The following is a 21,298-nucleotide window of genomic DNA, read 5'->3' on the forward strand; positions in this document are numbered from 1 at the left end:
TCCCCCACCCTCTAAGTATGAAGAAGTTGCAGCCACCTACACAGCTTGGAGGAGGAGCCCAACCCGTTTAAACTGGAGGGGCGTGGCTTGTGTAGCTGGCCCAGCCAGCTGCTCCGGTGAGTCTTTTCGGGTCTTGAACGTAAGTTTCCAAAAGATGGGGTTTGGGTGCGGGAAGGTTGGGGAAGGCGCAGATAACCTGACGAGATGGCTCTCCTGCCGGGAGACGGGAGAGTGGCCTCTGCAGCCGAGGCACCCTAGTCCAATCCGAAGCCTGCGGGCCCCCGGGAAGGCCGCACTTCACGCCGATAGGTGTCCGCACGCCGCGCTGCAGCCAATCTTCCGGCGGGAAACGCGCGGCGCCACACCCTCCGGGGGAGGGGCGGGGCTCCCGCGCGGCGGGCAGGGGAGGCGGCTGATGCCGCGGCGGTCCGCCAGCCATGGAGCCAAATTTCGCGGCGGCGGGGCAGCGACAAGGTAACCTCCCCGCAGCTCCGGCCGTCGTACCCGACCAAGCCACCTCCCGCGCCTCGGCACCTTCCGGCGCTGGTACCGCCCGCGCCCTCCGCTCGCCTGGCGGGGTTGGGGCCCGGGCCGCCGAGAGCTGGGCTCTGCGCCCTCCAACCGCCCTCCATCTTTCCCCCCAGGTCCCAACTGACTGCGCCACACCATGCCCCTCACCCTCTTCCGGCGCCTTCTCCTTGCCGCCCTGCTGCTGCTGATTGTCTGGACCCTCTTCGGGCCCTCGGGCCTCGGGGAGGAGCTGCTGAGCCTCTCGCTTGCTTCCCTGCTCCCAGCCCCCGCCTCGCCAGGGCCGCCTCTGGCGCTGCCCCGCCTATTGATTCCCAACGAGAACGCATGCCGTGGTCCTGCCGCCCCTCCCTTCCTGCTCATCCTGGTGTGCACGGCCCCGGAGAACCTGAACCAAAGAAACGCCATTCGGGCCTCGTGGGGCGGGCAGCGCAGGGCCCGAGGGCTCAGGGTGCAGACTCTCTTTCTCCTGGGAGAGCCGAGCGCGCGGCATCCTAGCTCCAGTTCCCACGAGAACTATCTGGCACAGGAATCGGCGGCCCAGGGGGACATCTTGCAGGCAGCCTTCCAGGACTCCTACCGCAACCTTACCCTCAAGACCCTCAGCGGACTCAACTGGGCTGACAAACACTGCCCCATGGCCCGATACATCCTCAAGACCGACGATGACGTGTTTGTCAATGTCCCAGAACTGGTATCAGAGCTGGTCCGGCGAGGCGGCCGTTGGGAGCAATGGGAGAGGGGCACGGTGCCCCACACAGAGGCTGAGGTTGGAGGGGACGAGTGGGAAGGAGGTGGCCCCACCTTGGAGAACCACCCTGTGCCTCTTTTGTACCTGGGCCGTGTGCACTGGTGGGTGCGCCCCTCTCGGAAGCCAGGGGGCAAGCACCACATATCAGAGGAGCAGTGGCCTCCCACCTGGGGCCCCTTTCCACCCTATGCCTCAGGCACAGGGTACGTGCTGTCAGCTTCCGCTGTGCAGCTCATCCTCAAAGTGGCCAGTGGGGCACCTCCTCTGCCACTGGAGGATGTCTTTGTGGGGGTAAGTGCCCGACGGGGAGGCCTCACCCCAACCCACTGTGTCAAGCTGGCTGGTGCCACCCACTACCCCCTGGACCGGTGCTGCTATGGGAAGTTCCTGCTGACATCCCACAGGTTGGACCCCTGGAAGATGCAGGAAGCCTGGAAGCTGGTGGGCGGATCTGATGGGGAAAGGACTGCACCCTTCTGCTCCTGGCTCCAGGGGGCCCTGGGCATCCTGCGGTGTCGGGTAATAGCCTGGCTTCACAGCTGAGAGTACCTGGGCCATAGGAGGAGTGAGAATCTGAGGGTCCAGCCAGCACCCCCACAACCTTCCTCCCAGGCCCAAGGCAGGGGCCTGACAGGCTGCAGCTGATCCGTTTCCCCACATCAGATGCTCAGTCTGTCACTGGAGACGGCCAGCCCCAAAGACGGCCATCAGGAAGAGGAAAACAATGCTGGGGTCATCCTCTCCAGCCATGGCAGGAAAGGGGCGCGAGCCCCACAATAAACTTGTTTCTCTACCTCTTCGAGTGCAGTGTGGTCCTCACCAGGAGCCCCAGAACACAAACCTGGGGAGCCTGGAGAATGCCAAACCCTGCTGGATGGGAAGGACATCTTCAGGGCCTTGGGAGAGAGAGGACAACCTCTCTGAAGAGGAAGGTCCCCAAGGGCAAGGCGAAGGCCACAGTAATCACGAGATGCGGGGTGGGGGTAGAGGCAGGACATCATGGCCCCTTGGATCCTAGAGGAGCCCCATGCTGGGCAAAGGAAGGGGACAGGTCCACAGGACAATCCAGACACGTTATCCAAAAAAACCCACCTTTTTAATACCAACCCACCCTAGGAGCCAGCTGTCCACCCCCCCACCCCCCCACCCCCGTTGGGAAAGGGGTATCTGCCCCGCCCACCCCCAACCCTGGGAACAGGGTCATTTCACCACAGGTGATCTTGGGGAGAGACAGTTGTTGCTAGACCACCCTGGAGCCTGGCTCAGCGCACAAATCTGTCCAGGGCAGATGACCGGGCCCCCAGGGGCTTGACTGCCTTCTCTTGCTTCTGCGGCTGCTGCTCAAGACACTGCCGGACTTTGTCCTGGGGTGGCGAGATGGATGAGATAAGAAGTGGCAGGATGGCAAGGCTAGAGGCACAAGCAAAAGGAGGGTGCAGCCATGGAGTCCTGGCCCACTCCCCAAATGCTCCTTTACCCGGTGTTCCTCATCCATGACCTTCTTCTTCCTCTTCACCAGGCTTGCTGAGGAGCTGCGGCCCTTCTGCTTTGGCTTTGGCTGGAAGGGAGCTTTGGCCTCTGGGTCATAGCCCTGGAGAAGGGGACAGGAGTGAAATCTGTAACAGCCTCAGACACGGAACTGGCAGCACGCACCTGCTTTGCCACACTTGGGGGACGTGCTGGGGGAGGAAGTGCCTGGGCACTCGGGACTGCTCCCTACCAGCCTCTCCATCCGTTCCTTTTTTTCCTGCTCCAAAGATATGACATCAACCTCTGCCAGGGCTCGTGGATCCAGACAAATGAGCTCTGCAGGTACCTAGAGGTGTCACAGAGGGACAGGAAAGGGTAAGGAGGGTGATCCCAAAGCCAGGGAGGGTGCTCAATCCCACTCTTCCCAAAACCCTGAGCCCCAAACCACATGCAGGTATGTTCTCACCTTCTCCAGCAGGGCCTTCACCTCCCACTCCTGGCGCTGCTTCCGGCTTCTGTACGGGTTACTCTCCAGGCCATCAAAGTTGGGCTCAGCAGCCCCTGGACAGAGGGAAGAGCACGGAGCCACAAATTAGAGCATGGAGCCATAAGTTGGAGCCTAGTCCAGCACTGCGGCCTGACCAAGCCCCTCGCTCCTGGCTGTCTCAGGCCCACTCAAACTTCCATCCAGAGTTCATTTACTTTGAGCCCCATCCCCTGGCCCACTCACCAGGGACCAGCATGCTGGTGATACCCCCACTGTGCCCCACGCCCAGCACGTCTTCAAAGGGGCAGAACTGAAGGCCATGCACGTGGCCTGAGAGCCGGTGGGTAAGGTAGGGCTGCTCCAGGGAGGGTGGGCTGGCCTTGCCCTGCCCTGCCCAAATGTTGACCACGTCACCCATTCCTGCAGCCAACAGGCCCCGCTGGGAGAAGGCCAGGTGCCCCGCTCCCTGGGGCAGGGTCCGAGCGCTCAGAGGCTGGAATGTCCCTCTCAAGTCAAAGATCTTCAGCTGGTGATCCAAGCCAGAAGTGGCCATGTGCCTGAGGGAAGAGGGGATCGATAAACCTGTCGTAGGGTTACAGAGCAGGCCTGTGGCCAAGTCCTGGCATCAAGTCGAGTTGGGGAGAAAAAGACTAATGATGGTGACCACTGCCATCACACCTCAGTTACGCATCACACGGCTCTACTATTTTTATTTCCCTTTACAATGAGGAAACTGAAGCTCGGAGAAGAAATCAGGGTAAGTGGCAGAGCTAGGATTCAAGGCAGGCCTGTTTCTCTAGCATCTGCCCTCTAACCTACTCAAGACACGTGAACCAAAGGGAGAACAGGACGTGTACCTAAATGTGATGTCCCTCACACACACACACACAAACACAGCATGGAGACTCAGCCCAGGGAAGGACCAGGAAGGCGCGACTGTTGTGGTCAGGGTGGACTTTGTGGGAAAATTGGGGTATGAGCCATTCTGGGGAATTCTCAAAAACATGGATTCTCATCAGAGTATGGAGATGGTGAGACAGAGGCAGAGGTTTGTTTGCAGGATTGGTGGGAAATACAGTCAGGAGGATCAGGAGGGGACAAACCACAGGGACTCTTTCATGTCAGACTGAGGACCCAATGCCCCCAACATTGCTCTCTGGCAATGACAGGCCGCAACTGAAGACTGCATGGACCTGGGAAACTCCGTAGGAGGTAATGAGTGATGTGCTAGAGGCCCTATCCCACCCCTTTTCTCTGAAGGAGGGAGGGCGAGTTGGTGACCAGCTCCTCTGAAGGAATCGTGCACTGCGTAAGTTATTTTCAGAGGTTGAAGTTTCTACTTATGTTCAAGTTGTTCCTCAGAAAGAGAGCTGAAGAAGGACCAGCCAGACCAGAAGGCATATGTTTGCCAAAGGGCTGAGGACTCTTTTTAGCCTTGAGTAGAGACTTGCCCTGTGATGGGGCCAAACAGAGGCCCAGCTGGATAATTCTCCTGACAAGACCTCAGACTCCCGACTCCACCAAAGGGAAAGACTATCAGTGCACACCAGGAATTACTGAGGGCTCCTGGGACCCAGGGTCACATCCTTCAGTGAACTAACAGCTCTGGGGCACATGCTGGCTTCTCTCCCCACACATACCCACCTTTGGGATCCCCTGCACAAATACCAGCCCACTGGCCAGATGGGCATCCAGGCCACACTACCACACTACGAAACTTGTAAGAAATAGTTCAGCATTGAGAATCCAATCCAACCCAATCCTAATGCAAGCTCCAAAAAGCCTGTTAAGTAATATGGTAAACCTCATCCCTGGAACCCCTCCCCGTGGCTTGTTGAAGCTCCTGAGGAAGCTGGGGTGTACCTAAGCTCAAAGGCAGAGCTGGTCAGCATCTAAGTATTGACCAAATTTCAGTGAACTAACTGATTAAGCCCTGGCCACAGGAATAGCTGACCCAGGCAGCCCCAGGAAGGCAAACTACAGCTTAGGTCCAGTGGCCCACAGAAGGCAGAAAGCCCCGAGACAGGCCTCCCTACTCTCTTAGAGCCAGGTTGGCACAGATATGGAGCCAAAAGGGCGAAACCGAATCACTTGTCCCCAAAGATACAACTCTGGTAGTCTAAGGGGTCTGAGCCTCTGGAAGGCTTTCAGAAATAAATTGGTAGCTATTGAGCTTTTCCTTTTCCTGATTTTCTTTAAAACAACTTAAAAATAGTTATACAGTTTATATTTAATGTAGAAGATTCCCAAGCAGTGTAAAAGGAGGAAAGCAGCTTATGGGAAAGGTTATTCCGACAACACCTGCCAGGACTGACGGTGAGCACCATGTATGCCCCACTGAGACAGCCAAGGATGGAGAAAAACCGACCTTGGAGGGCCCTTGAGGGGAAAAGCAGTCAAGACTTCATAGTCGGTCCTGAATGGTAATAAGGTAATGCCACCAAACCAAGTAGCAAGTAGCCTGGGCACCCAGAAAGCACTCAGCAGGCTTTTGATTTCTGTTGTTCCTGGTGGCTGAAGAACCTGGGGCTGTCTGTGTGAAAGAAGTCAAATTGTGGATGACAGGAAAATGGCAGAAAGGGAGCAGGCAAGGAGGAACCTTGAGAGTGGGGTGTATGATCCAGTGATGGACACATCAAGTCTGGGGTGATAGGAGACAACTGAGTAGAAACTATGAGATATGATCAAATAATACAGTGAATGTTTAAATTAAAAAACATACATAGTACAGTAAAAGATATGTTGCCATTAATCCCCCTCAAAATACTCCCCCTTGCTTTAAACACACTTATCCCATCGTTCTTGCCACTTTCTGAAGCAATTCTGGAAGTCCTCTTTCATGAGTGTCTTTAGTTGCGCTGTCGTGGCTGCCTCGATGTCCTGAATCAGGTTCACTTGGGAAGAGCCAGAAGTCGCATGGTGCTAGATCCAGTGAATAAGGTGGATGAGGACACACTGTAATTTTTTTTTGTTGTTGTTTGTTTGTTTGTTGTAATGTTTTTATTTGACAGAAATTGCCATACCAGAAGCGATGTGTGACAGAGCATTGTCACGATTAAGGATGATTTACGGCACACTTTAAAATACACCTTCCCTAAACCGTAGCTCACACCCGACTGACTGCACCAAGTAAGATGAAACTTGTCACACACTGTTCCAAAGATTCGATGCTCCACTTCCCGTATTGAAGATCCCTGCCTTTCTGTTGGATGGCACTCGGCAGCAGTATTCACTGTATCTTGTGATCACACCAGATATGCTCCTTGTCACATATTGCTCCTGATACTGCAATTTCAATAAAAACATTACGGTATGTCCTTATCCACCTTATTCACCAGATCTGGCACCGTACCACTTCTAGCTCTTCCACAAAGTCAAAATGACCATGAAAGGTAAACGTATTGAATTGATTCAGGACATCGAGGCAGCCATGACAGCGCAACTAAAGACATGAAAAAGAACTTCCAGAACTGCTTCAGAAAGTGGCAAGAATGATGGGATAAGTGTGTTCGAAGCGAGGAGGAGTATTTTGAGGGGGATTAATGGCTATGTGTCTTTTAAACACTATTTTTTTAAATTTAAACATTCACCGTATTTTCTGATCACACCTCGTAAATGCACCACCTGGCCAATCATTCCCATAAACTAGTGCCACCTGTTTTTGTAAAAGTGGAACTAGAACACCACACCAGGGAAGGCCCAATGGCCAATTCATCCTTACACCCCCAGAACTTTAGCGCAGAGCTCAGCCCACAGCAGGTGCCCAGTGAAGGCCTGACAAATGAATTAGAGAAAAACACATGGAACTTGTGTGAAAAACTGTCTGCCAGATCCAGACATACATACAAATCAGAACAGCTGTGAAATGCAAATACTGTCAGAGAAGAACAGAAATTCAAAGCAGACCCACCACTCCCCCCCCCTTGCACCACCAGGCAGACCTAAAGAGAATGAGCACCTTTAATGATGACGATGACTCGTAGCTCTCCCTGTTCACTAGGAACCATGCTAACTTGCTGTAGTATCTACAACATTAGCTTTATGAGCTCAGCCCAGGCCTTGGCAAACTACTGCCAAACAAATACAGCCCACCACATATTTCCGTACTGCCCACAAGCTAAGAATGGTTTTTACATTTTTAAGTGGTTGGAAAAAAAAAAATCAAGATTATGTTGAGATACAGTGGTACCTCAGTTTTCAAATATAAACCGTTCCGGAAGATAGTTCGAGTTCTGAAATGTTCGAAAACAGCCGACAGCTAGGCCTCAGGATCTTGCACTCAGCAGAAGCCACGTGACATTGAAAACCCTGAAGCATTTACTTCCGGGTTACGGTGTTTGTAAACTGAAATGTTCGTCAACAGAGACATTCAAAAACCGAGGTACCACTGTATGAAAATTATATGAAATTCATATTTCAGTGTTCACAAATAAAGTTTTACTGGAACACAACCATGTTCATTTACTTATTCTGTGGCTGCTTTTGTGCTACAAGAGCACAGTAGACTGGTCAAGACAGACAGTGTGTGTGGCATCTGATCACTATGCACTACTGCCTGGTGCCCTACAAGTTGCAGTGACACTCTGATAACTTGACAGCACTTGAGCACCTCACAGACCACCTATCTCATTACCTGTCTGTGTGAAAAGATGTTTCCAATGGTAAAATATGCCAAGTCTCTACAGATCAGCGTTAACAGATAAACATTTGCAGTCGAGTTTAATGATTTGGAACACTAACTTTAAACTTCAATTAAACAAAATGTTATCCTCAAAAAGAGGAATCCAATTCTTCTCATTAGTAGACCTATATGTGAAAAATATTATACTCGATTATCATTATATATTTAATTTCATTGCTTAAAAGTTTATACTCTTTTCTCGGTTTTACCTCTTGGCGAGCAAAGCCTAAAATAGTTATTACCACCTGGCTCTTTACAGAAAAAGTTTGCTAACCCTTGAGCTAGACTCTCAAGTGAGGCAAGTGTGGCACACAGAGGTTAGGTATCGTTTCCACACTTGCGTGGCTGGTCAGTGGTGGCATCAGGATTTCAACACAGGCAGCGTGACTGCAGGCTCTGTGCTCCTAAGGCACATTGCCTTCCACACCGTCCTGCCCCGCTGTGACGCCCAGCACCTCACACCCAAACAAGTGACTTACGTGCCTGTAGAATCTACTGCCACAGCCCGGACCCCGCCACGGTGACAGAGAATCTTTGCCAGTGGCTCCTTCACGGCTGGACTCCACAAGGACACAGTACCTGGAGGTCAGAGAGGACATAAAGTTACTAATGGAGCACTGAGGTGATTAAACCTGGGATAGATGGGGCCTCAAGACCAAGAGGCAACAAGAGAGGGAAGTAAAGGGCAACTTTAAGGGATTTGTGAACTACAAATATAGAAAAACAGCAGGTGGGGATGGCCAGAGTCAAAGCTCAGCAGGGACTGACCATTGCTGTGTCCAAGATGGATGACGGCATTGTGAGGGTTCTGGGTCATGACATCGAGCCGTCCCGCCCGAGCATTCAGAGCTGCAATGATCTTCCCCACTGACACATCCAGGTAGGTCAGAAACCCTGTCTCTGACTGTGAGAAAGAGAGAATGAGTCCTGACTGCCCTCTGTCCTCCCTCTACCAAGGTCCCAGAGGAAAAGCAGTCTTTGCAGGGGCTGCCACCCAGCCCGTGCTGCACAGCCACTCACAGCTGTGGCCAGGAGGAAGTGGAAAGGCAGGAACTCGAGCCGTGTGACGCGGTCACAGCGGCGGAGGCAGTGGAGCTCAATGCCCTGGTTGTCATAGATGTGAAGCCAGCGGTTCTGAGCGACAGCAAGCAGCGCCTCAGAATGCAGAAACCTGGGGGGTGGGGACGAGTAGCTCAGTGGGAAAGGGGGTCATGTCATCATTCAATCAGAATGAACTGTCTCATGCCCACTGACCGCTGACAGAGAGGCTACTGACCGGATGTCCCGCACCGCCTCCATGACGTTGATCTCGCACATGAGCTTCTTTGTCACCCAGTCAAAGGTGGCCACATGACCCCGGCGCCCTCCAAGAGCCAGGTGTCTGTTGGAGGTGGGGAACAAGCAGCATGTCAATGCAGGGGAGTACCCTCACCATTTGAGGGCCCCACGCCAGCCCCTCCTCTCCAGGTGACAGGAGAGACATCACTATATGTGCTCACCCTCACATGCAAGCAGATCACCAGACACTCCCCACATCCACGACTCACACAGGCACTGGTATGGCTGAAGTGGTTAAGGAACCATGATCACATCCCAGTTCCACAGTCACTGGAATTCAACCTTACCTCCCAGTTCGAGAGTAATTCAGCCTATAGGGTCCAAACTGCCGCAAGTTCAAGTCAAAGTGCTGGGAAAGGAAAGAATGAAAAAAAAGAGAAAACTGGCTCACCTCAGTAATCCCCTCTTCTGGTCCCCACTTCCCTCTTGCTCTGCACCACCAATCAACTCGTCGGCCCCTTTCCCACCCTCAGGCTCACCTTGGCTGCACTTGCAATGTCCACAGCCTCCACAATATCCGTCTGGAGTATCTTTGCTGTGTCCTCCCCATCCTCCCCTTCCAGAAACCTGCAAGTGAGTGTTAGGGCTGCAGTAAAGCTTTCGAATATGAAGTGAGTGTACCAACAGTAAAAAGAGAAAGGACAGTCCCATAAGGCAGGGCTGGGGAGGCCCCGATTAGGGGCCACTCACCCAGGTTCCTCAGCAAGCAGCAGCTCAGAACGAGCGGCTTTCACACTTATTTCCTCTTCCTGAGCTTCGGCCACCTCAAGTCGACTTCGGGTTTTGGATTTAGAATACGGCAGCTATAACATTGTTGGTGGGGGAAGGGTAGGAAAAGAACCAGAGGATATGTGGGGTCACAGCAGAACCACCTGGTCCCGCATCCTTCCAGTTCCTCCAGACACTCCCTGTCTGACCCCACTTTCAGGCTGGTCCTCACCTTTTTGGATTTGTCAGTGCGACGGAACTTCTGAGCCATCTCCACAGGGACGGGGGCGGGGCCCGGGAACGGGTCCTGGGCCTGGGACAGGGAGGAGGCAATTCGCAGACAGGCTCGAGTTGACCCCAACCTTCACACTCTCAAAGCACAAGACGACTTGCCCCGCCTATCAGGTCCCAGGCTCACCCCGGACAAGATCTGCTGCGGCTCCGGATTCCTCCATTCTAGGGATTTCTTCGGGACCTGGGGCTTGTTGGAGATGCGAGACTTCTTTGGGGTGCGAGTGTTCTTTGGCCTCTGGGGACGGAGCTCTCGATTCCTCTTCTTACGAGGGGGCCCTGGAGAGGCTCCCGCCGCGATCGGAGTGGTCTCTTCCTCCCAGTATCGCCGCGGTTTCTAGGGGGCAGATCAGGAGCCCTGATGCCCCGCTGCCCGTGCCCCGCCCCTCCGACCCCGCAGCTGAAAACTTCCCTTCCACCCCAGGGATATCTCTACCTTCTTCTTGGCCTGAAGTTTGTCCTTCTTGGGCGGGAGATCCCTGCCTGGCTGGGGGGCTGTCTCCATCTAGCCCACCGAAACGACGATCCACGTGCAAAGTCTTCTCAGCTGTCCCACAGCCTGACTGGGACCTCCCGGAAGCCCTCTGACCCTTATCCAATCAGAGCTGTACCAGGTCTGAAGCCTCCTAAACGCCATCCTGAATGAGGGCGCGCTCTCCATCCAGAGGCGGGGCGGGCCTTGGCCCCGCCCTCCGGAGCGGCAGCGTACGCGCGAGTAACGAAAGAAAGGCAAGTCCGGGGCCAGGGCCAAAGAAACGCTGCAGTTTCTTTTTCCAGTTTCGTTTCCCCATCTTGCCTAAAACTTTTCAAGTCCGGTCATTTTAGCAGAACGCCGCATTAAACCTGTCTGAACTACCATTCCCGAAATGCATCAAAAGACAGCTTCCGGCACCATCTTTTCCCAGTATTCTTTGTTTGCTTCCGGGTTTATGAATACTGAAGGGAGAACGTGAGTGGGGCAGGGTTGGGTTGAGGGGTTTGGGGTCTTGTTTCAACCACCACCCACTGGGGCCTGGGTCAAGTCGATTTCCGGACGGGGAGAGGTTGTGGTGCCCGCAGAGGCTGCCTCTCTAGAGTGCTGTCATTTCCGCAGGCCAGACCATTAAGGGGAGCTCGGGTACCTTCCAGAGTGTGAGACCCAGCGCCCCTTTCCCGCTCCTGCAGGCTTTCGTCTCCGCCATGGCTGAGCTGATTCAGAAGAAGCTACAGGGAGAAGTGGAGAAATATCAACAGCTACAGAAGGGTAAGGGAACAAGTCGGTGTAGTCTCTCCCCAATCCCGTCTCTCACTCTGAACCCAAAGCCATACCAAGATCATGTTTTCTGCCCACCCGGGCCCCCGCGTACAGTTTCTTTCCCACCTCAATACTCTTCTTCCCTCCCTCGACCCGCCGCCCGCATCCTTGTCTGCTTTCTCAGCTCCATTTTCTTCTGACTAGGATTGTGGGGGTCGGGTGGCACATTTGCTGTCTCTGATCAAGTCTTTCCTCCCATCCGCACTGCCCCCTCCCCCAGACTTGAGTAAATCCATGTCGGGGCGGCAGAAGCTTGAAGCACAACTAACAGAAAATAATATCGTGAAGGAGGTGAGAGATGGGGATTAGCGGGGTGAAGAGGGACCTGTACTACCTACAGTGATTCTGACAATATGTGCCGCACCCCTCCATCAGGAACTGGCCCTGCTGGATGGGTCCAACGTGGTCTTTAAACTTCTGGGCCCTGTGCTGGTCAAACAGGAGCTGGGAGAGGCTCGAGCCACAGTGGGGAAGAGGCTGGACTATATCACAGCTGAAATGTGAGTCTTTGTTCCACCACCCTGTGATTCACCTGACGCCACTGGAGTAGGGGTGTTGAGGAACCATTGTAGAGGAACTCGCCAACGTAGCCCGGTTGTCCAGTTCCTCCAAACCCCTTCCCCTTTAATCCCACTTCCTCTCCTTCCCCTAGATCGCAAGTTTTCCACACATCTCTTTCTTCAGCATACTCAGTAAGTCTCACTAATTTCTTGTTGTTTTTTTTTTTGTCTCTCTTGTCTCTTGTCAGTAAACGATATGAATCCCAGCTCCGGGACCTGGAGCGGCAGTCAGAGCAACAGAGGGAGACCCTTGCCCAGCTGCAGCAGGAGTTCCAGCGGGCCCAGGCAGCAAAGGCAGGGGCTCCTGGGAAAGCCTGACCCCCTGGTGGGGGGAGGGGAGGGGAGGGACCGAGGCAGCTCTAGGGTCTATATTATAGCCAATAAAATGTGAAAACACCTGGCTGTTTTCTGACCAGCCACTTCTGTCGTAATTATCTCCATCCATTCCCCCTGCCCCTTCCTCCTTACATATAACCCACCAGTTACTCCCTCAGGTCCAAATTCTTGCAACTAGAATCCCTGGCAGAGTAATGCACTCTTCTTTGAGACTAAATTCTGAAATGTGTCAAACTTCCTTCTTGTCTGTATATAAAACCCTAACTCTCCCTTATCATAGTTGGCATGCCCCTTTAGGAAACATGAGAAGGACATTAACAAGGCAACAATTGTTGGGAAGGTCAATTTAATTGAAGAACTCACGTTCTCTAACCTGAGACCCCCCCAGGATGAAAGGTGGTGACCCTCCTTGCTATGATTTCTTATCCTCTAAATAGTACTGGCATCTCTCTTAGTTCTTTTTAGTGTCTCTGTTCCTAGAATTTGTTTGAAGGTAGCTTAGACTGATTTAAAATCCCAACACATGCTTTGTGATGTTGTAAGTCCTCTAAGTTTGGACATTGCCCACAAAGTTATTCTTCCATTTCTCTGTCCTAAAATTGTTTCTTACAAATTTGCAGCCAGGGGACTGATTAACTGGGTGGCTGGCACTTGACATGCATCTGTGACAACTAAGGAGAAAAATATAAGAGCAAATAAAGGGACCAGGGATGGAGACGTTGCTAGGGAGGAATAAACCATTCTAAGGAAGCCGTTTTCACCAACGCCTCACTTTCAGCTCTTCATGGGGAGAGAAAACATTGGGCCCCTTTGTGTTCCATGGCATCCAAACTTCAGCCAGCCCCCCAAGCCCCACTCCCAGCAGCTAATTCATATACACTGCAAAGACAGGAGTAGAATTCAGGTAGTGTTTTGGTTTATTATCTTAGTGTTGTCACAGTGACAGGAACCCCCAGAGTAGGAAAAGGAACTCCTACTAGAATCTACTTGCCGTCCCTCTCCCTGGGGCTCAGAGCCTGTAGGCTTTTCTTCTCCCCCTACTCCTAGGCGTCCCCTTGGCCCTGGCATGCTAGGACGTGGCCAGGAATCAGAAGGGGGCCCATTTTTCCAGCACTAGCCATGTGCTGCTTTCACGGAAAGGGGGGAGGTATACACAGGTATCCAATTTGATAGCCAAGATGACCAGTTCCCACAGGGCTGGATCTCTTGGCTGTCTGATAAGCCAGTGGCACTTCACTGCCCCAGGGTAGTTGGCCACCACTCTGGATTTCTTCCCAATGCAACATAACTGCCACCATTCAGCACAGCTACCCACATCTGGTATGGCCACCAAGCGTTCTGTGAGCCAAGAGAGCTTCCTCCTCAGAACAGTGCCCGGGCAATCTTCCTCCCTGTGGCCTTGATCCTGGGAAAGGAGCCCCCTCCTCCCTCGCTTGGGGGGGTTCCTGAGGCAGAGGGGCCACTGGCAAGGCCCGATGAAGCAGTAGAGGCCCTTCGCCGCTGCCGCAGGAGGAAATCGTGTGACGCTCTGTCCATAGCGTAGAAGACATTGGCCGAGGGTGGGATGGTCAGCTCTGCAGGTTCAGAGAGCAGGTGTCAGGCACAGACAGTCTTCCCGCAACAACCACCCAGATGTAGAAGCATTCCCACTGGGGGGCACCAGTCTCCTCCCGAGTCTGCCTCTGACCTCGCTCCCCTGGTAGCAGCTGCACTAGCTCATACTCCGAAGCCACGGCAGAATCACGATTGTTTTTCTTAAGAACACGACTGATAACACTTGGAGCCTTGTCCTGGCTTGTCACCTGACAGGATAGGAGACCAAAAGAATAATAAATTGGCCATAATGACCTCTGCTTCCCATCCTTCCAACCCCAGTCACTGATCCCCAACCAAAGTCACCCGTGTCCAACACTTTAGAGTGAACAGAGAAACCCAATGTGGTGGCTCCCTGTACTCCACAGGCCAGCCCACACGGTACCCAGTGAAATAAGGCTGCTTCACTGTAGGGAAACTGTTGTTCATCCTGAAAATCTACGGCCACCAAAAGTTCAAGGTGCAGCAGCTAACACAAAGTAGCCTTCAAAATAAAACATGGCTGCTAAAACCAAAGGTCAGAGTTAAAACTAGAACCATCTCCCACTTGGCTGTTCAAACCTAAGACAACATCTATAGTCCCACAAGGCGCCATCCTTCACTCCCACCTCCCAGCCCACAGCTCCCTCACCAAGATGCTCTTGTAGACACTGCCATCTTCCCCCAGCTCCATCTGGACTCGGATGATTCGACAGTCAGAAGCCCCTGGCCCAGACCCGCCGCCCCCATATACAGTCCCCCTGGAGGTCCCTTCTGCACCCCCACTGAGTGGGGAACCACAGGAGGCTGAGCGGCGGTGACCTCGAGAAGGCCTAGGGGAGGAAGCTGGGGGAGACAGGTGGCTGGGGCCAGCCGGACTGTGCAGGGAAGGAGAGCTTTCCAGGGCGGAGTCCAGGGATGAGACAGACGGCCACTTCATGTGCTGAGGACAAACAACACGGGGACTGGCATGAAGGCAGGGAGGGCAAGGAAGAACATTCACAAAATCAGGGTCAGTGTTGAGTCAGAGGTCAGGAGCAGAGCTCACCTGGGCCAGCCGGGTCAACAGAGGAGCAGGGGCTCCAGGTACCTCATCTCCCCCAACACTGGGCCGGTCCCAAGAGACAAGGGGGGTGGGACCCCCAACAGAGCCCAGAACCCTGGAGTGGCAGGAGAAGGGGAGGGTCAGAGGAAGAAGGCAAGTCGCCAAGACACTACCCCCAAACCACCGACTGCCTCACTCAGTCCACTGCGAGATGACCAGTGTTGGCCGAAGCACTCGAGGGGCAGGAGAGTCACTGGTCCCAGGTGGCTCCACCTCACAGGACACTCGATGGCTAGGGAAAGGGACAACGAGCAGAGGTCAGGCTGTGACACACTGAGCCCCACAGCCTGCCCGAGCCCTGGCGTCCAAACCTCACCCAGCCAGTCACCTCTGGGCCTCTGTCAATGGCCGGAGCCCCTGTAGCCACTGCTGGATATCGGGGTCGGGTCGGAGGTCATAGCCACGACATTCGTTCTGGAGCCGCCGCAGCTCAGAAAGGACAGCAAACTCCTAGGAAGTGGCCCTCAGACTATAGGAGCCAAAATCCAAGGGCCCCTGGCTTGCCCTCCCTGTCCGTCCCCTTCCTGGGACATGGCTAGGGGTAGCTAGCATCCGGCCCAGGCAGTCTCCTCACCTTCCTCCGCTTGTCAAAATTGATATATCCATTCTGCAAGGATAAGGGGGATGCGGTGAGAGTCCCAGCCCTCCCGAGAGATATGCCCTCTTCCAGCACATCTGCATCCAGCGCACACACGTGACCGGGCCTCTCTGACTCCCCTGCCCCTTCCCCACCCCCTCCCATCTATCATTCCCTGAACACTCTACCTTACCTTCTAGATTGAGTATCTCAGGTAGAAATTATGTCCACTTTACAGATGAGAAAATTAAGCTCAGAGAGGATTACGAACCAGCCTAAGGTCCCAGTATTCATTTATTTGACAAACTCCATATATGCTTACATTTCAGGCATGTTCTAAGCACTTGCCAAATATTAATTCCCTTAACCTTCATAATAACAGACTAACGTAGACCCTGTGGCTAGTTTCCCATTTATAAATCACTAAGGCACGGCCAGCCCGGTGGCTCAGGCAGTTGGAGCTCCATGCTCCTAACCCCAAAGGCTGCCGGTTCGATTCCCACATGGGCCAGTGGGCTCTCAACCACAAGGTCGCAGGTTCAACTCCTCGAGTCCCGGAAGGGATGGTGGCTGCGCCCCCTGCAACTAAGATTGAACATGGCACCTTGAGCTGAGCTGCCACTGAGCTCCCAGATGGCTTAGTTGGTTGGAGCACGTCCTCTCAACCACAAGGTTGCCGGTTCGACTCCCGCAAGGGATGGTGGGCTGCACCCCCTGCAACTAACAATGGCAACTGGACCTGGAGCTGAGCTGCGGCCTCCACAACTAAGACTGAAAGGACAACAACTTGAAGCTGAACGGCACCCTCCACAACTAAGATTGAAAGAACAACTACTTGACTTGGAAAAAAGTCCTGGAAGTACACACTGTTCCCCAATAAAGTCCTGTTCCCCAATAAAGTCCTGTTCCCCCTCCCCAATAAAATCTTTAAAAAAAAATGAAATAGAAATTACAGAACACCAAGAGGTCAAGAACCTGGCCAAAAAGGTTTAAAAAAAAATATATCACTAAGGCACAATGAGGTCAGCAACTTGCCAAAGGAACAGAACCAAGACCCCGGCACTCTGGCTCAAGTCCCGGTGGGTCCTCAGTGCTTCTGCCTGCAGCCGCTTTCAGGAGGGAGTTCTGTCTGACCCCGAGGACCATTTGTTCTGTCATTGCACTGAACACATGAACACACACAGCACTGACCTCCAGCTCATCCTTGGAGGCTGCATCCAGCATCACCAGGTCTTTCAAGAAAGTGCCAAGGTAGGGAACCACACCCTGAGGTCAGAGGTCAGAGTCAGACAGACCTGAGGGCTCTCCATCCCTCCACACTTTCCCATTCCATTGCCTCAGAAGACACAGAAAATTGTCCTCATCCCTCTGTGCCTTCCTTTTCTGTCCCTCAGACGGCACCCCACACACACTCCTTAGTCCTTCACAACCACTCCCAGGCACTCACCCCACCACGGGAGCCAGACTTCAGGGCCTTCTTGGAATTTGGCTCCAAGGAGGGCCGCACCTTCACCTCCTGGGGGTAACAGAACAAGGAGATATGGGGGTGGGCGGGGGAGTAGGGATGGCTAGGAACACCAGGGAACAGGCCTCACCTGCAGGAGCAGCTCCCGGCTCTGGGAATAATTATCCTCCTCGGAGAAAATCTGGCAGAGGCTGGAGAAGACCCTGAGGCTGTCCCTGGGGAATGGAGGGCAGAAGGCGTGAGGACAGGCCTGGCTCGGCACCCCCCTTTCCCAGCCCTCAACCCAGTCCAGTGTGCCATCTGGCCCACCTGGCTGCTTCTCCCCAGGCTGCCCGAAGCCTGTGGATGGGGCTGGACTGCAGGGCTGACACAACAGCATAAACTGAAGAGAAGTTTCGGAGTAGACGGCACTCCTGTGAGGGTCACAGAGGGAGGCTGAAGCTGTAGGACCTCTCTCCACATCATGGTCCCCGACAGGGCTAATCCTCTCTCTTACCTCTGCCACTCGGATCCACTTCTCCAGGAGCCGGGCCCTCTGGGGAGGACGGAGTGGCCGTATGGTCACCTCCCCAGGCTCCTCTCCGGTTGAAGTAGCCCCCAGGACAGAGCTGACCACTGCCCCTGCCACCTTGTTGAACTGTGTGACAGTAGCTCGGACAGATGGGCAGAGGTGGGAATGTCCCGGCCGGTCTCTGTGACCCCACAGGCCCCCCAGGCACTGAGAGGGGATCAGATTAAGAAACAGCTCCTGTGGGGCAGAGGTCAGAGGTTAAAGTTCATAGACAAGAGAGGTCAGCCTTCCAATATTAGGGGTGTGAAGCTCTTAGTTGGCCAAGGAACCAGAAGGGCACAGGGTTTGAAGGGTAACAACCAAGGGGAAAAGGGGAAAAGTCAAAACTGGGTGGACGGAGGAGGCTGGGAACTGGATCAGGAAGGGTTGGAAGCAAGGAAAGGATCTGGAGTCAGGGAAAGGTTAGTAAAGGGGCAGGGGGCATGGGGGTCAGGGTCTCACCGCATCTAGCAGGGTCAGCTGTTCGGCCAAGTGGTCAGCGAGGAACACCAGGACATCCGTGGGGTCAGCAGGGGGATCGCCGGGGAGGGCCAGGGGCTTAGGAAGGTCGGGGGTCTGGGGGTCCACCCGGGACCGGAGGTTGCGGATGAGGTCAGCGCTGCCCCCCCCAACACCCTCCCCTGCTGCATACCCTGTCCGAAGCAAGAAGCTCTCAAGCCGGTCAAGCTGACCCTTGACCTCAGAGCCAAAATCCTCAGGGTGAGAGGCCAGCCAGGTTGACAGCACAGAGATGGCTACCCTGGGAGAAAAGGAATCAGCCAGGGGTCAGATGTCAAGCTGCAGCTCAGGCAGAGGGGCCTGTGAGGTTAAGAAGCAGGGGTCACTCACCCTTTTGTCCTCTCTAGTTCATCAGTAGGATGAACTTCAAGGGCTTCCAGCCTGGGGTGGGAGAGAGATTCTATCTGTCCATTTTTCCCAAACCCCCAGTGGCTTTGACTATTTTGGTGGGATATTCTGGCTTTAGAAAGTCCAGACACCTCTGTGACCCTTGGTCCCTCTGACCCTGACCTGTCAGCCATAAGCCCTAGCAGGGCAGGAGTGGAGGTGAAGGCCCGGTGGGTGGCCAGGAAGGTTGCAGTGAAGGTCACGTCAGCCCCTGATGTCCGAGCATCCAGCAGGTGTCTGACCAGAGCCTCCAAAGTGCCAGCTCGGATCTTTCGGGAGGAACGCGGGGGAGGTGTTGGGGCCTGGAGAAAACACAGGTCAGTCACTACCCCTTTCTTCAACTCTGCCCCTAGATCTCTAGGGAAACCCCCTTCTAGGAGATAATCCAGGCTCATTGTGTTAAAATTCAGAGAGGGCCAAAGACTTGACCTAAGTCACACCGCAGAGTCCAGGTCTCCAGACCTCCAACCTAGCACTCTGGCCTAACAGTTGGCCATTCTGGGGTTGATGCGTCAGAGGTGAGAAGCCAAAGTTATGATCTCACCAAGGGATCAAGAGGCCGATACTGGCGGCTTGTGACAGTAAAGATGGCACCATCCTCCTTCTCATCCCAGATAGACACAGGGGCCTGCAGAAATAAGGAAGGGGAGGTCAGATAGGCCCACACTACCACCCACTGCCCCCAGCCCTCACCCCCAGGCCCTACTCCTCCCTCTGTACCCCTCACCTGTGGCGGAAGGGGACAGTACCAGCGAGTGCGAGGGGTGGGGGGGGCTGGTGACCCCAGGTCTCCCCCACTGGGGCTCAGACAGCCCCACCCAAGCCGCCTCAGGGCCCGGTGGAGTAGAGGGGGTTGCAGTGGAGGGGTGGGTGGAATGCAGAAACCCTGATCCTGGAGACTACCGTAGCCCCTTCCCCCCAGAGCTGAACCCCAACCCAAAAGAGAAGCAAGGTGCAGAGGGTAGGAGAGGGAAGCGACAGACAGAAAGCTAGAGGCAGAGACCTTGAGAAGCTGAAACCTCAGTCACAGGCACAGCCGCATGCTCCGCCCTCCCCAGAAGGAACTGGAAAGCCCAGAGAGTTAGTCCTTCCCCTTAGCCCCTTCCCCTGGTCCCTGGTCCCTGGAGACCCCCCTCAAGGTGGCGGCTCCGATGCCAGTACAGGAAGGAGAAGGGGAAGTGGGGAAGATGTGTGTGTGTGGTGTGGGGGGGTAGACTCTGAGAGTCACGTGGCTCCAGCCCCTCCCCCAGCCGATCCCGAAAAACCAGCCCTGCCAGTCACCCTGCCCTCACCCAGCCCTTGGACCCTAGAGCCCAGGGCCTCCGGGCCCCAAATCCAACTTCAGGCCCTTCCTGAGGCCCCAAATCCTGCTCCTGGCCACCACTATTCGTCCGGGAGGAAAGCAGGTGACCATCCCGGCTCAGCCTGGGACCGTCCCTCCAAGATTCAAGAACCTTGGCTTCCCACCTCCACCCAGCGCCCAGAGGGAGAGGGGGAGGGGTCACGAAATCGAAGGGTTCCCTCCCCAATCCCAGAGTCAGAGGAGCCGGTTACTGTGGAAACAAACCCCTCCCCGCCAAACAAAAACAAGGGACCAAGACACAAAGCCCAGAGAGGAAGGCACACTCAGGCCCTGGTGGAGAGGGCCAGAGACCCGCAGGACAGCCAGCCAGACGCTCCTGGTAGTAACAGAGCAGGTTCCTGCGGGCAGGTCCTGAGTCACACTGCCACAAAGAACCACAGAAACGCCAGGACTCCCCGCAGCCAGGGGAAAGGCAGACAGACACCAGCAAGAGGAGCGGAAATAACTGAGTCGGGGGGAAGAGATGCAGGGACACAGACACGGAAAGGTGGAGTCCCCGAAATACATCCCCCAACCTCCCACCACCTGCAGCTCACCTCGTCTTCTTCTTCCTCCTCCTCCTCCTCCTGTCCCTCGCACACGCCTCGGCCACCTGGGTCCCCACCTTCTTCGGGGTCTCGGCTCCGGAAGCTGCTCAGCACGACTCCCCCGGGGGGGCTCGGGTCCCAAAGCAGCCGCAGAGGCCGCGGGAGCATGGCCGAGGGGAGTCAGCAGGGTCGGGCCATGGGGGCGCCTGGGGAGAGAAAGGAGGGGGGGCGGGTGGAGAGGCAGGTGGGCGCCCGGGATTCGGGAGGGACGCGGGTAGTTGTCTAGGTAACGAGTCCTGCAGGGAGGCGGGGGGGGGGCAGCAACACAGGGGTGAAATATGGGGAGCCTTAGTGCATTGGGGGGATGAAGGGGTCACGAGTACGGGAACGGGCAGGATCACAAGGTGCTCTGGCTCTGACCTGCTCGGGAGGGGTGGGGGCAGCGCGCGGGTCCCGGGCAGCTGTTCCTGTCGGTCTCCAGCCCCCGACCGAGTCCCCAGACCAAGTCCCCTCCCCGGCTTTTCCGCACCCCCTTGTACCCCCCCGCCAGGCTCCCGGGCCCTCCCGCCCTTTCCGCTCCCCCCAACGTCCGCCCGTTCCGAGAGCAGGAGCCAAAAAGGGAAGGAAGTGAGGACAGGAGCCAGGCCCACGGACTAGGGGAGTGCTGGACGCCCAGGGGCCAGAGGCCAGGACCCAGGAGCCCGGGTCCCCAGCTCCGCTGTCCTCCGGCCCCACTGACTGGGGGATCCTGGAGCCCACGTCGCCCCGACTGAATTGGGATAAAGATTC

At 55.0% G+C, this 21,298-nt stretch overlaps 4 protein-coding genes across 5 annotated transcripts; 2 read left to right on the plus strand and 2 right to left on the minus strand.

Annotated features, from left to right (window-relative positions):
• Nucleotides 1–364: 364 nt before the first annotated feature.
• Nucleotides 365–2,072, plus strand: B3GALT4 (beta-1,3-galactosyltransferase 4). The gene is made up of 2 exons (XM_033098796.1): nt 365–474; nt 645–2,072. Exon 2 carries the CDS (start codon nt 668–670, stop codon nt 1,820–1,822), a length of 1,155 nt encoding a protein of 384 aa, XP_032954687.1. The 5' UTR covers nt 365–474; nt 645–667; the 3' UTR covers nt 1,823–2,072.
• A 380-nt stretch (nt 2,073–2,452) lies between these two features.
• On the minus strand, nt 2,453–11,088 carry WDR46 (WD repeat domain 46). Its single transcript, XM_033097346.1, has 15 exons — nt 10,691–11,088; nt 10,382–10,591; nt 10,196–10,276; nt 9,946–10,058; nt 9,735–9,822; nt 9,543–9,604; nt 9,194–9,298; nt 8,938–9,088; nt 8,686–8,821; nt 8,397–8,496; nt 3,480–3,793; nt 3,216–3,310; nt 3,000–3,095; nt 2,757–2,870; nt 2,453–2,643 (listed from the first exon to the last, which is right to left on the minus strand). Exons 1-15 carry the CDS (start codon nt 10,757–10,759, stop codon nt 2,542–2,544), a joined length of 1,836 nt encoding a protein of 611 aa, XP_032953237.1. The 5' UTR covers nt 10,760–11,088; the 3' UTR covers nt 2,453–2,541.
• On the plus strand, nt 11,083–12,534 carry PFDN6 (prefoldin subunit 6). Of its 2 annotated transcripts, none has more exons than XM_033097373.1 (5): nt 11,083–11,203; nt 11,419–11,497; nt 11,769–11,839; nt 11,924–12,048; nt 12,297–12,534. In XM_033097373.1, exons 2-5 carry the CDS (start codon nt 11,434–11,436, stop codon nt 12,424–12,426), a joined length of 390 nt encoding a protein of 129 aa, XP_032953264.1. In that variant the 5' UTR covers nt 11,083–11,203; nt 11,419–11,433; the 3' UTR covers nt 12,427–12,534. The 2 variants fall into 2 exon arrangements, with proteins under 2 accessions (XP_032953264.1, XP_032953275.1); XM_033097384.1 differs by having other exon boundaries at nt 11,087–11,203; nt 11,348–11,497; nt 12,297–12,508.
• Nucleotides 12,535–13,338: 804 nt separating this feature from the next.
• On the minus strand, nt 13,339–21,088 carry RGL2 (ral guanine nucleotide dissociation stimulator like 2). Its single transcript, XM_033097238.1, has 18 exons — nt 20,930–21,088; nt 20,519–20,715; nt 19,164–19,247; nt 18,743–18,921; nt 18,563–18,613; nt 18,176–18,473; nt 17,660–17,911; nt 17,473–17,576; nt 17,294–17,378; nt 17,146–17,214; nt 16,890–16,964; nt 15,696–15,728; nt 15,450–15,571; nt 15,258–15,353; nt 15,065–15,176; nt 14,669–14,959; nt 14,132–14,246; nt 13,339–14,018 (listed from the first exon to the last, which is right to left on the minus strand). The coding sequence occupies exons 2-18, from the start codon at nt 20,675–20,677 to the stop codon at nt 13,807–13,809; spliced, it is 2,337 nt and encodes a 778-aa protein (XP_032953129.1). The 5' UTR covers nt 20,678–20,715; nt 20,930–21,088; the 3' UTR covers nt 13,339–13,806.
• Between the last annotated feature and the right edge of the window lie 210 nt (nt 21,089–21,298).

This window comes from Rhinolophus ferrumequinum, chromosome 3, assembly GCF_004115265.2.
Source record: "Rhinolophus ferrumequinum isolate MPI-CBG mRhiFer1 chromosome 3, mRhiFer1_v1.p, whole genome shotgun sequence".
NCBI lineage: Eukaryota > Metazoa > Chordata > Mammalia > Chiroptera > Rhinolophidae > Rhinolophus > Rhinolophus ferrumequinum.

Bases quoted from the DNA above. Each gene is read 5' to 3' on its own strand.
- WDR46 (XM_033097346.1), bottom strand. From the start codon at position 10,759: ATGGAGACAGCCCCCCAGCCAGGCAGGGATCTCCCGCCCAAGAAGGAC. The intron at 9,089-9,193 runs GTCAGTAGCCTC...CCCACCCCCCAG, and splicing joins GAGGCGGTGCGGGACATCCG to GTTTCTGCATTCTGAGGCGC. The intron at 8,497-8,685 runs GTCAGTCCCTGC...TCTGACCTCCAG, and splicing joins CCATCTTGGACACAGCAATG to GTACTGTGTCCTTGTGGAGT.
- RGL2 (XM_033097238.1), bottom strand. From the start codon at position 20,677: ATGCTCCCGCGGCCTCTGCGGCTGCTTTGGGACCCGAGCCCCCCCGGG. The intron at 19,248-20,518 runs GTGAGCTGCAGG...TTATTTCTGCAG, and splicing joins AGGAGGAAGAAGAAGACGAG to GCCCCTGTGTCTATCTGGGA. The intron at 15,729-16,889 runs GTCAGTGCTGTG...TTATCCTTGCAG, and splicing joins CCTCCAAGGATGAGCTGGAG to AATGGATATATCAATTTTGA.
- B3GALT4 (XM_033098796.1), top strand. From the start codon at position 668: ATGCCCCTCACCCTCTTCCGGCGCCTTCTCCTTGCCGCCCTGCTGCTG.
- PFDN6 (XM_033097373.1), top strand. From the start codon at position 11,434: ATGGCTGAGCTGATTCAGAAGAAGCTACAGGGAGAAGTGGAGAAATAT. The intron at 11,498-11,768 runs GTAAGGGAACAA...CCCCTCCCCCAG, and splicing joins ATATCAACAGCTACAGAAGG to ACTTGAGTAAATCCATGTCG. The intron at 12,049-12,296 runs GTGAGTCTTTGT...GTCTCTTGTCAG, and splicing joins GACTATATCACAGCTGAAAT to TAAACGATATGAATCCCAGC.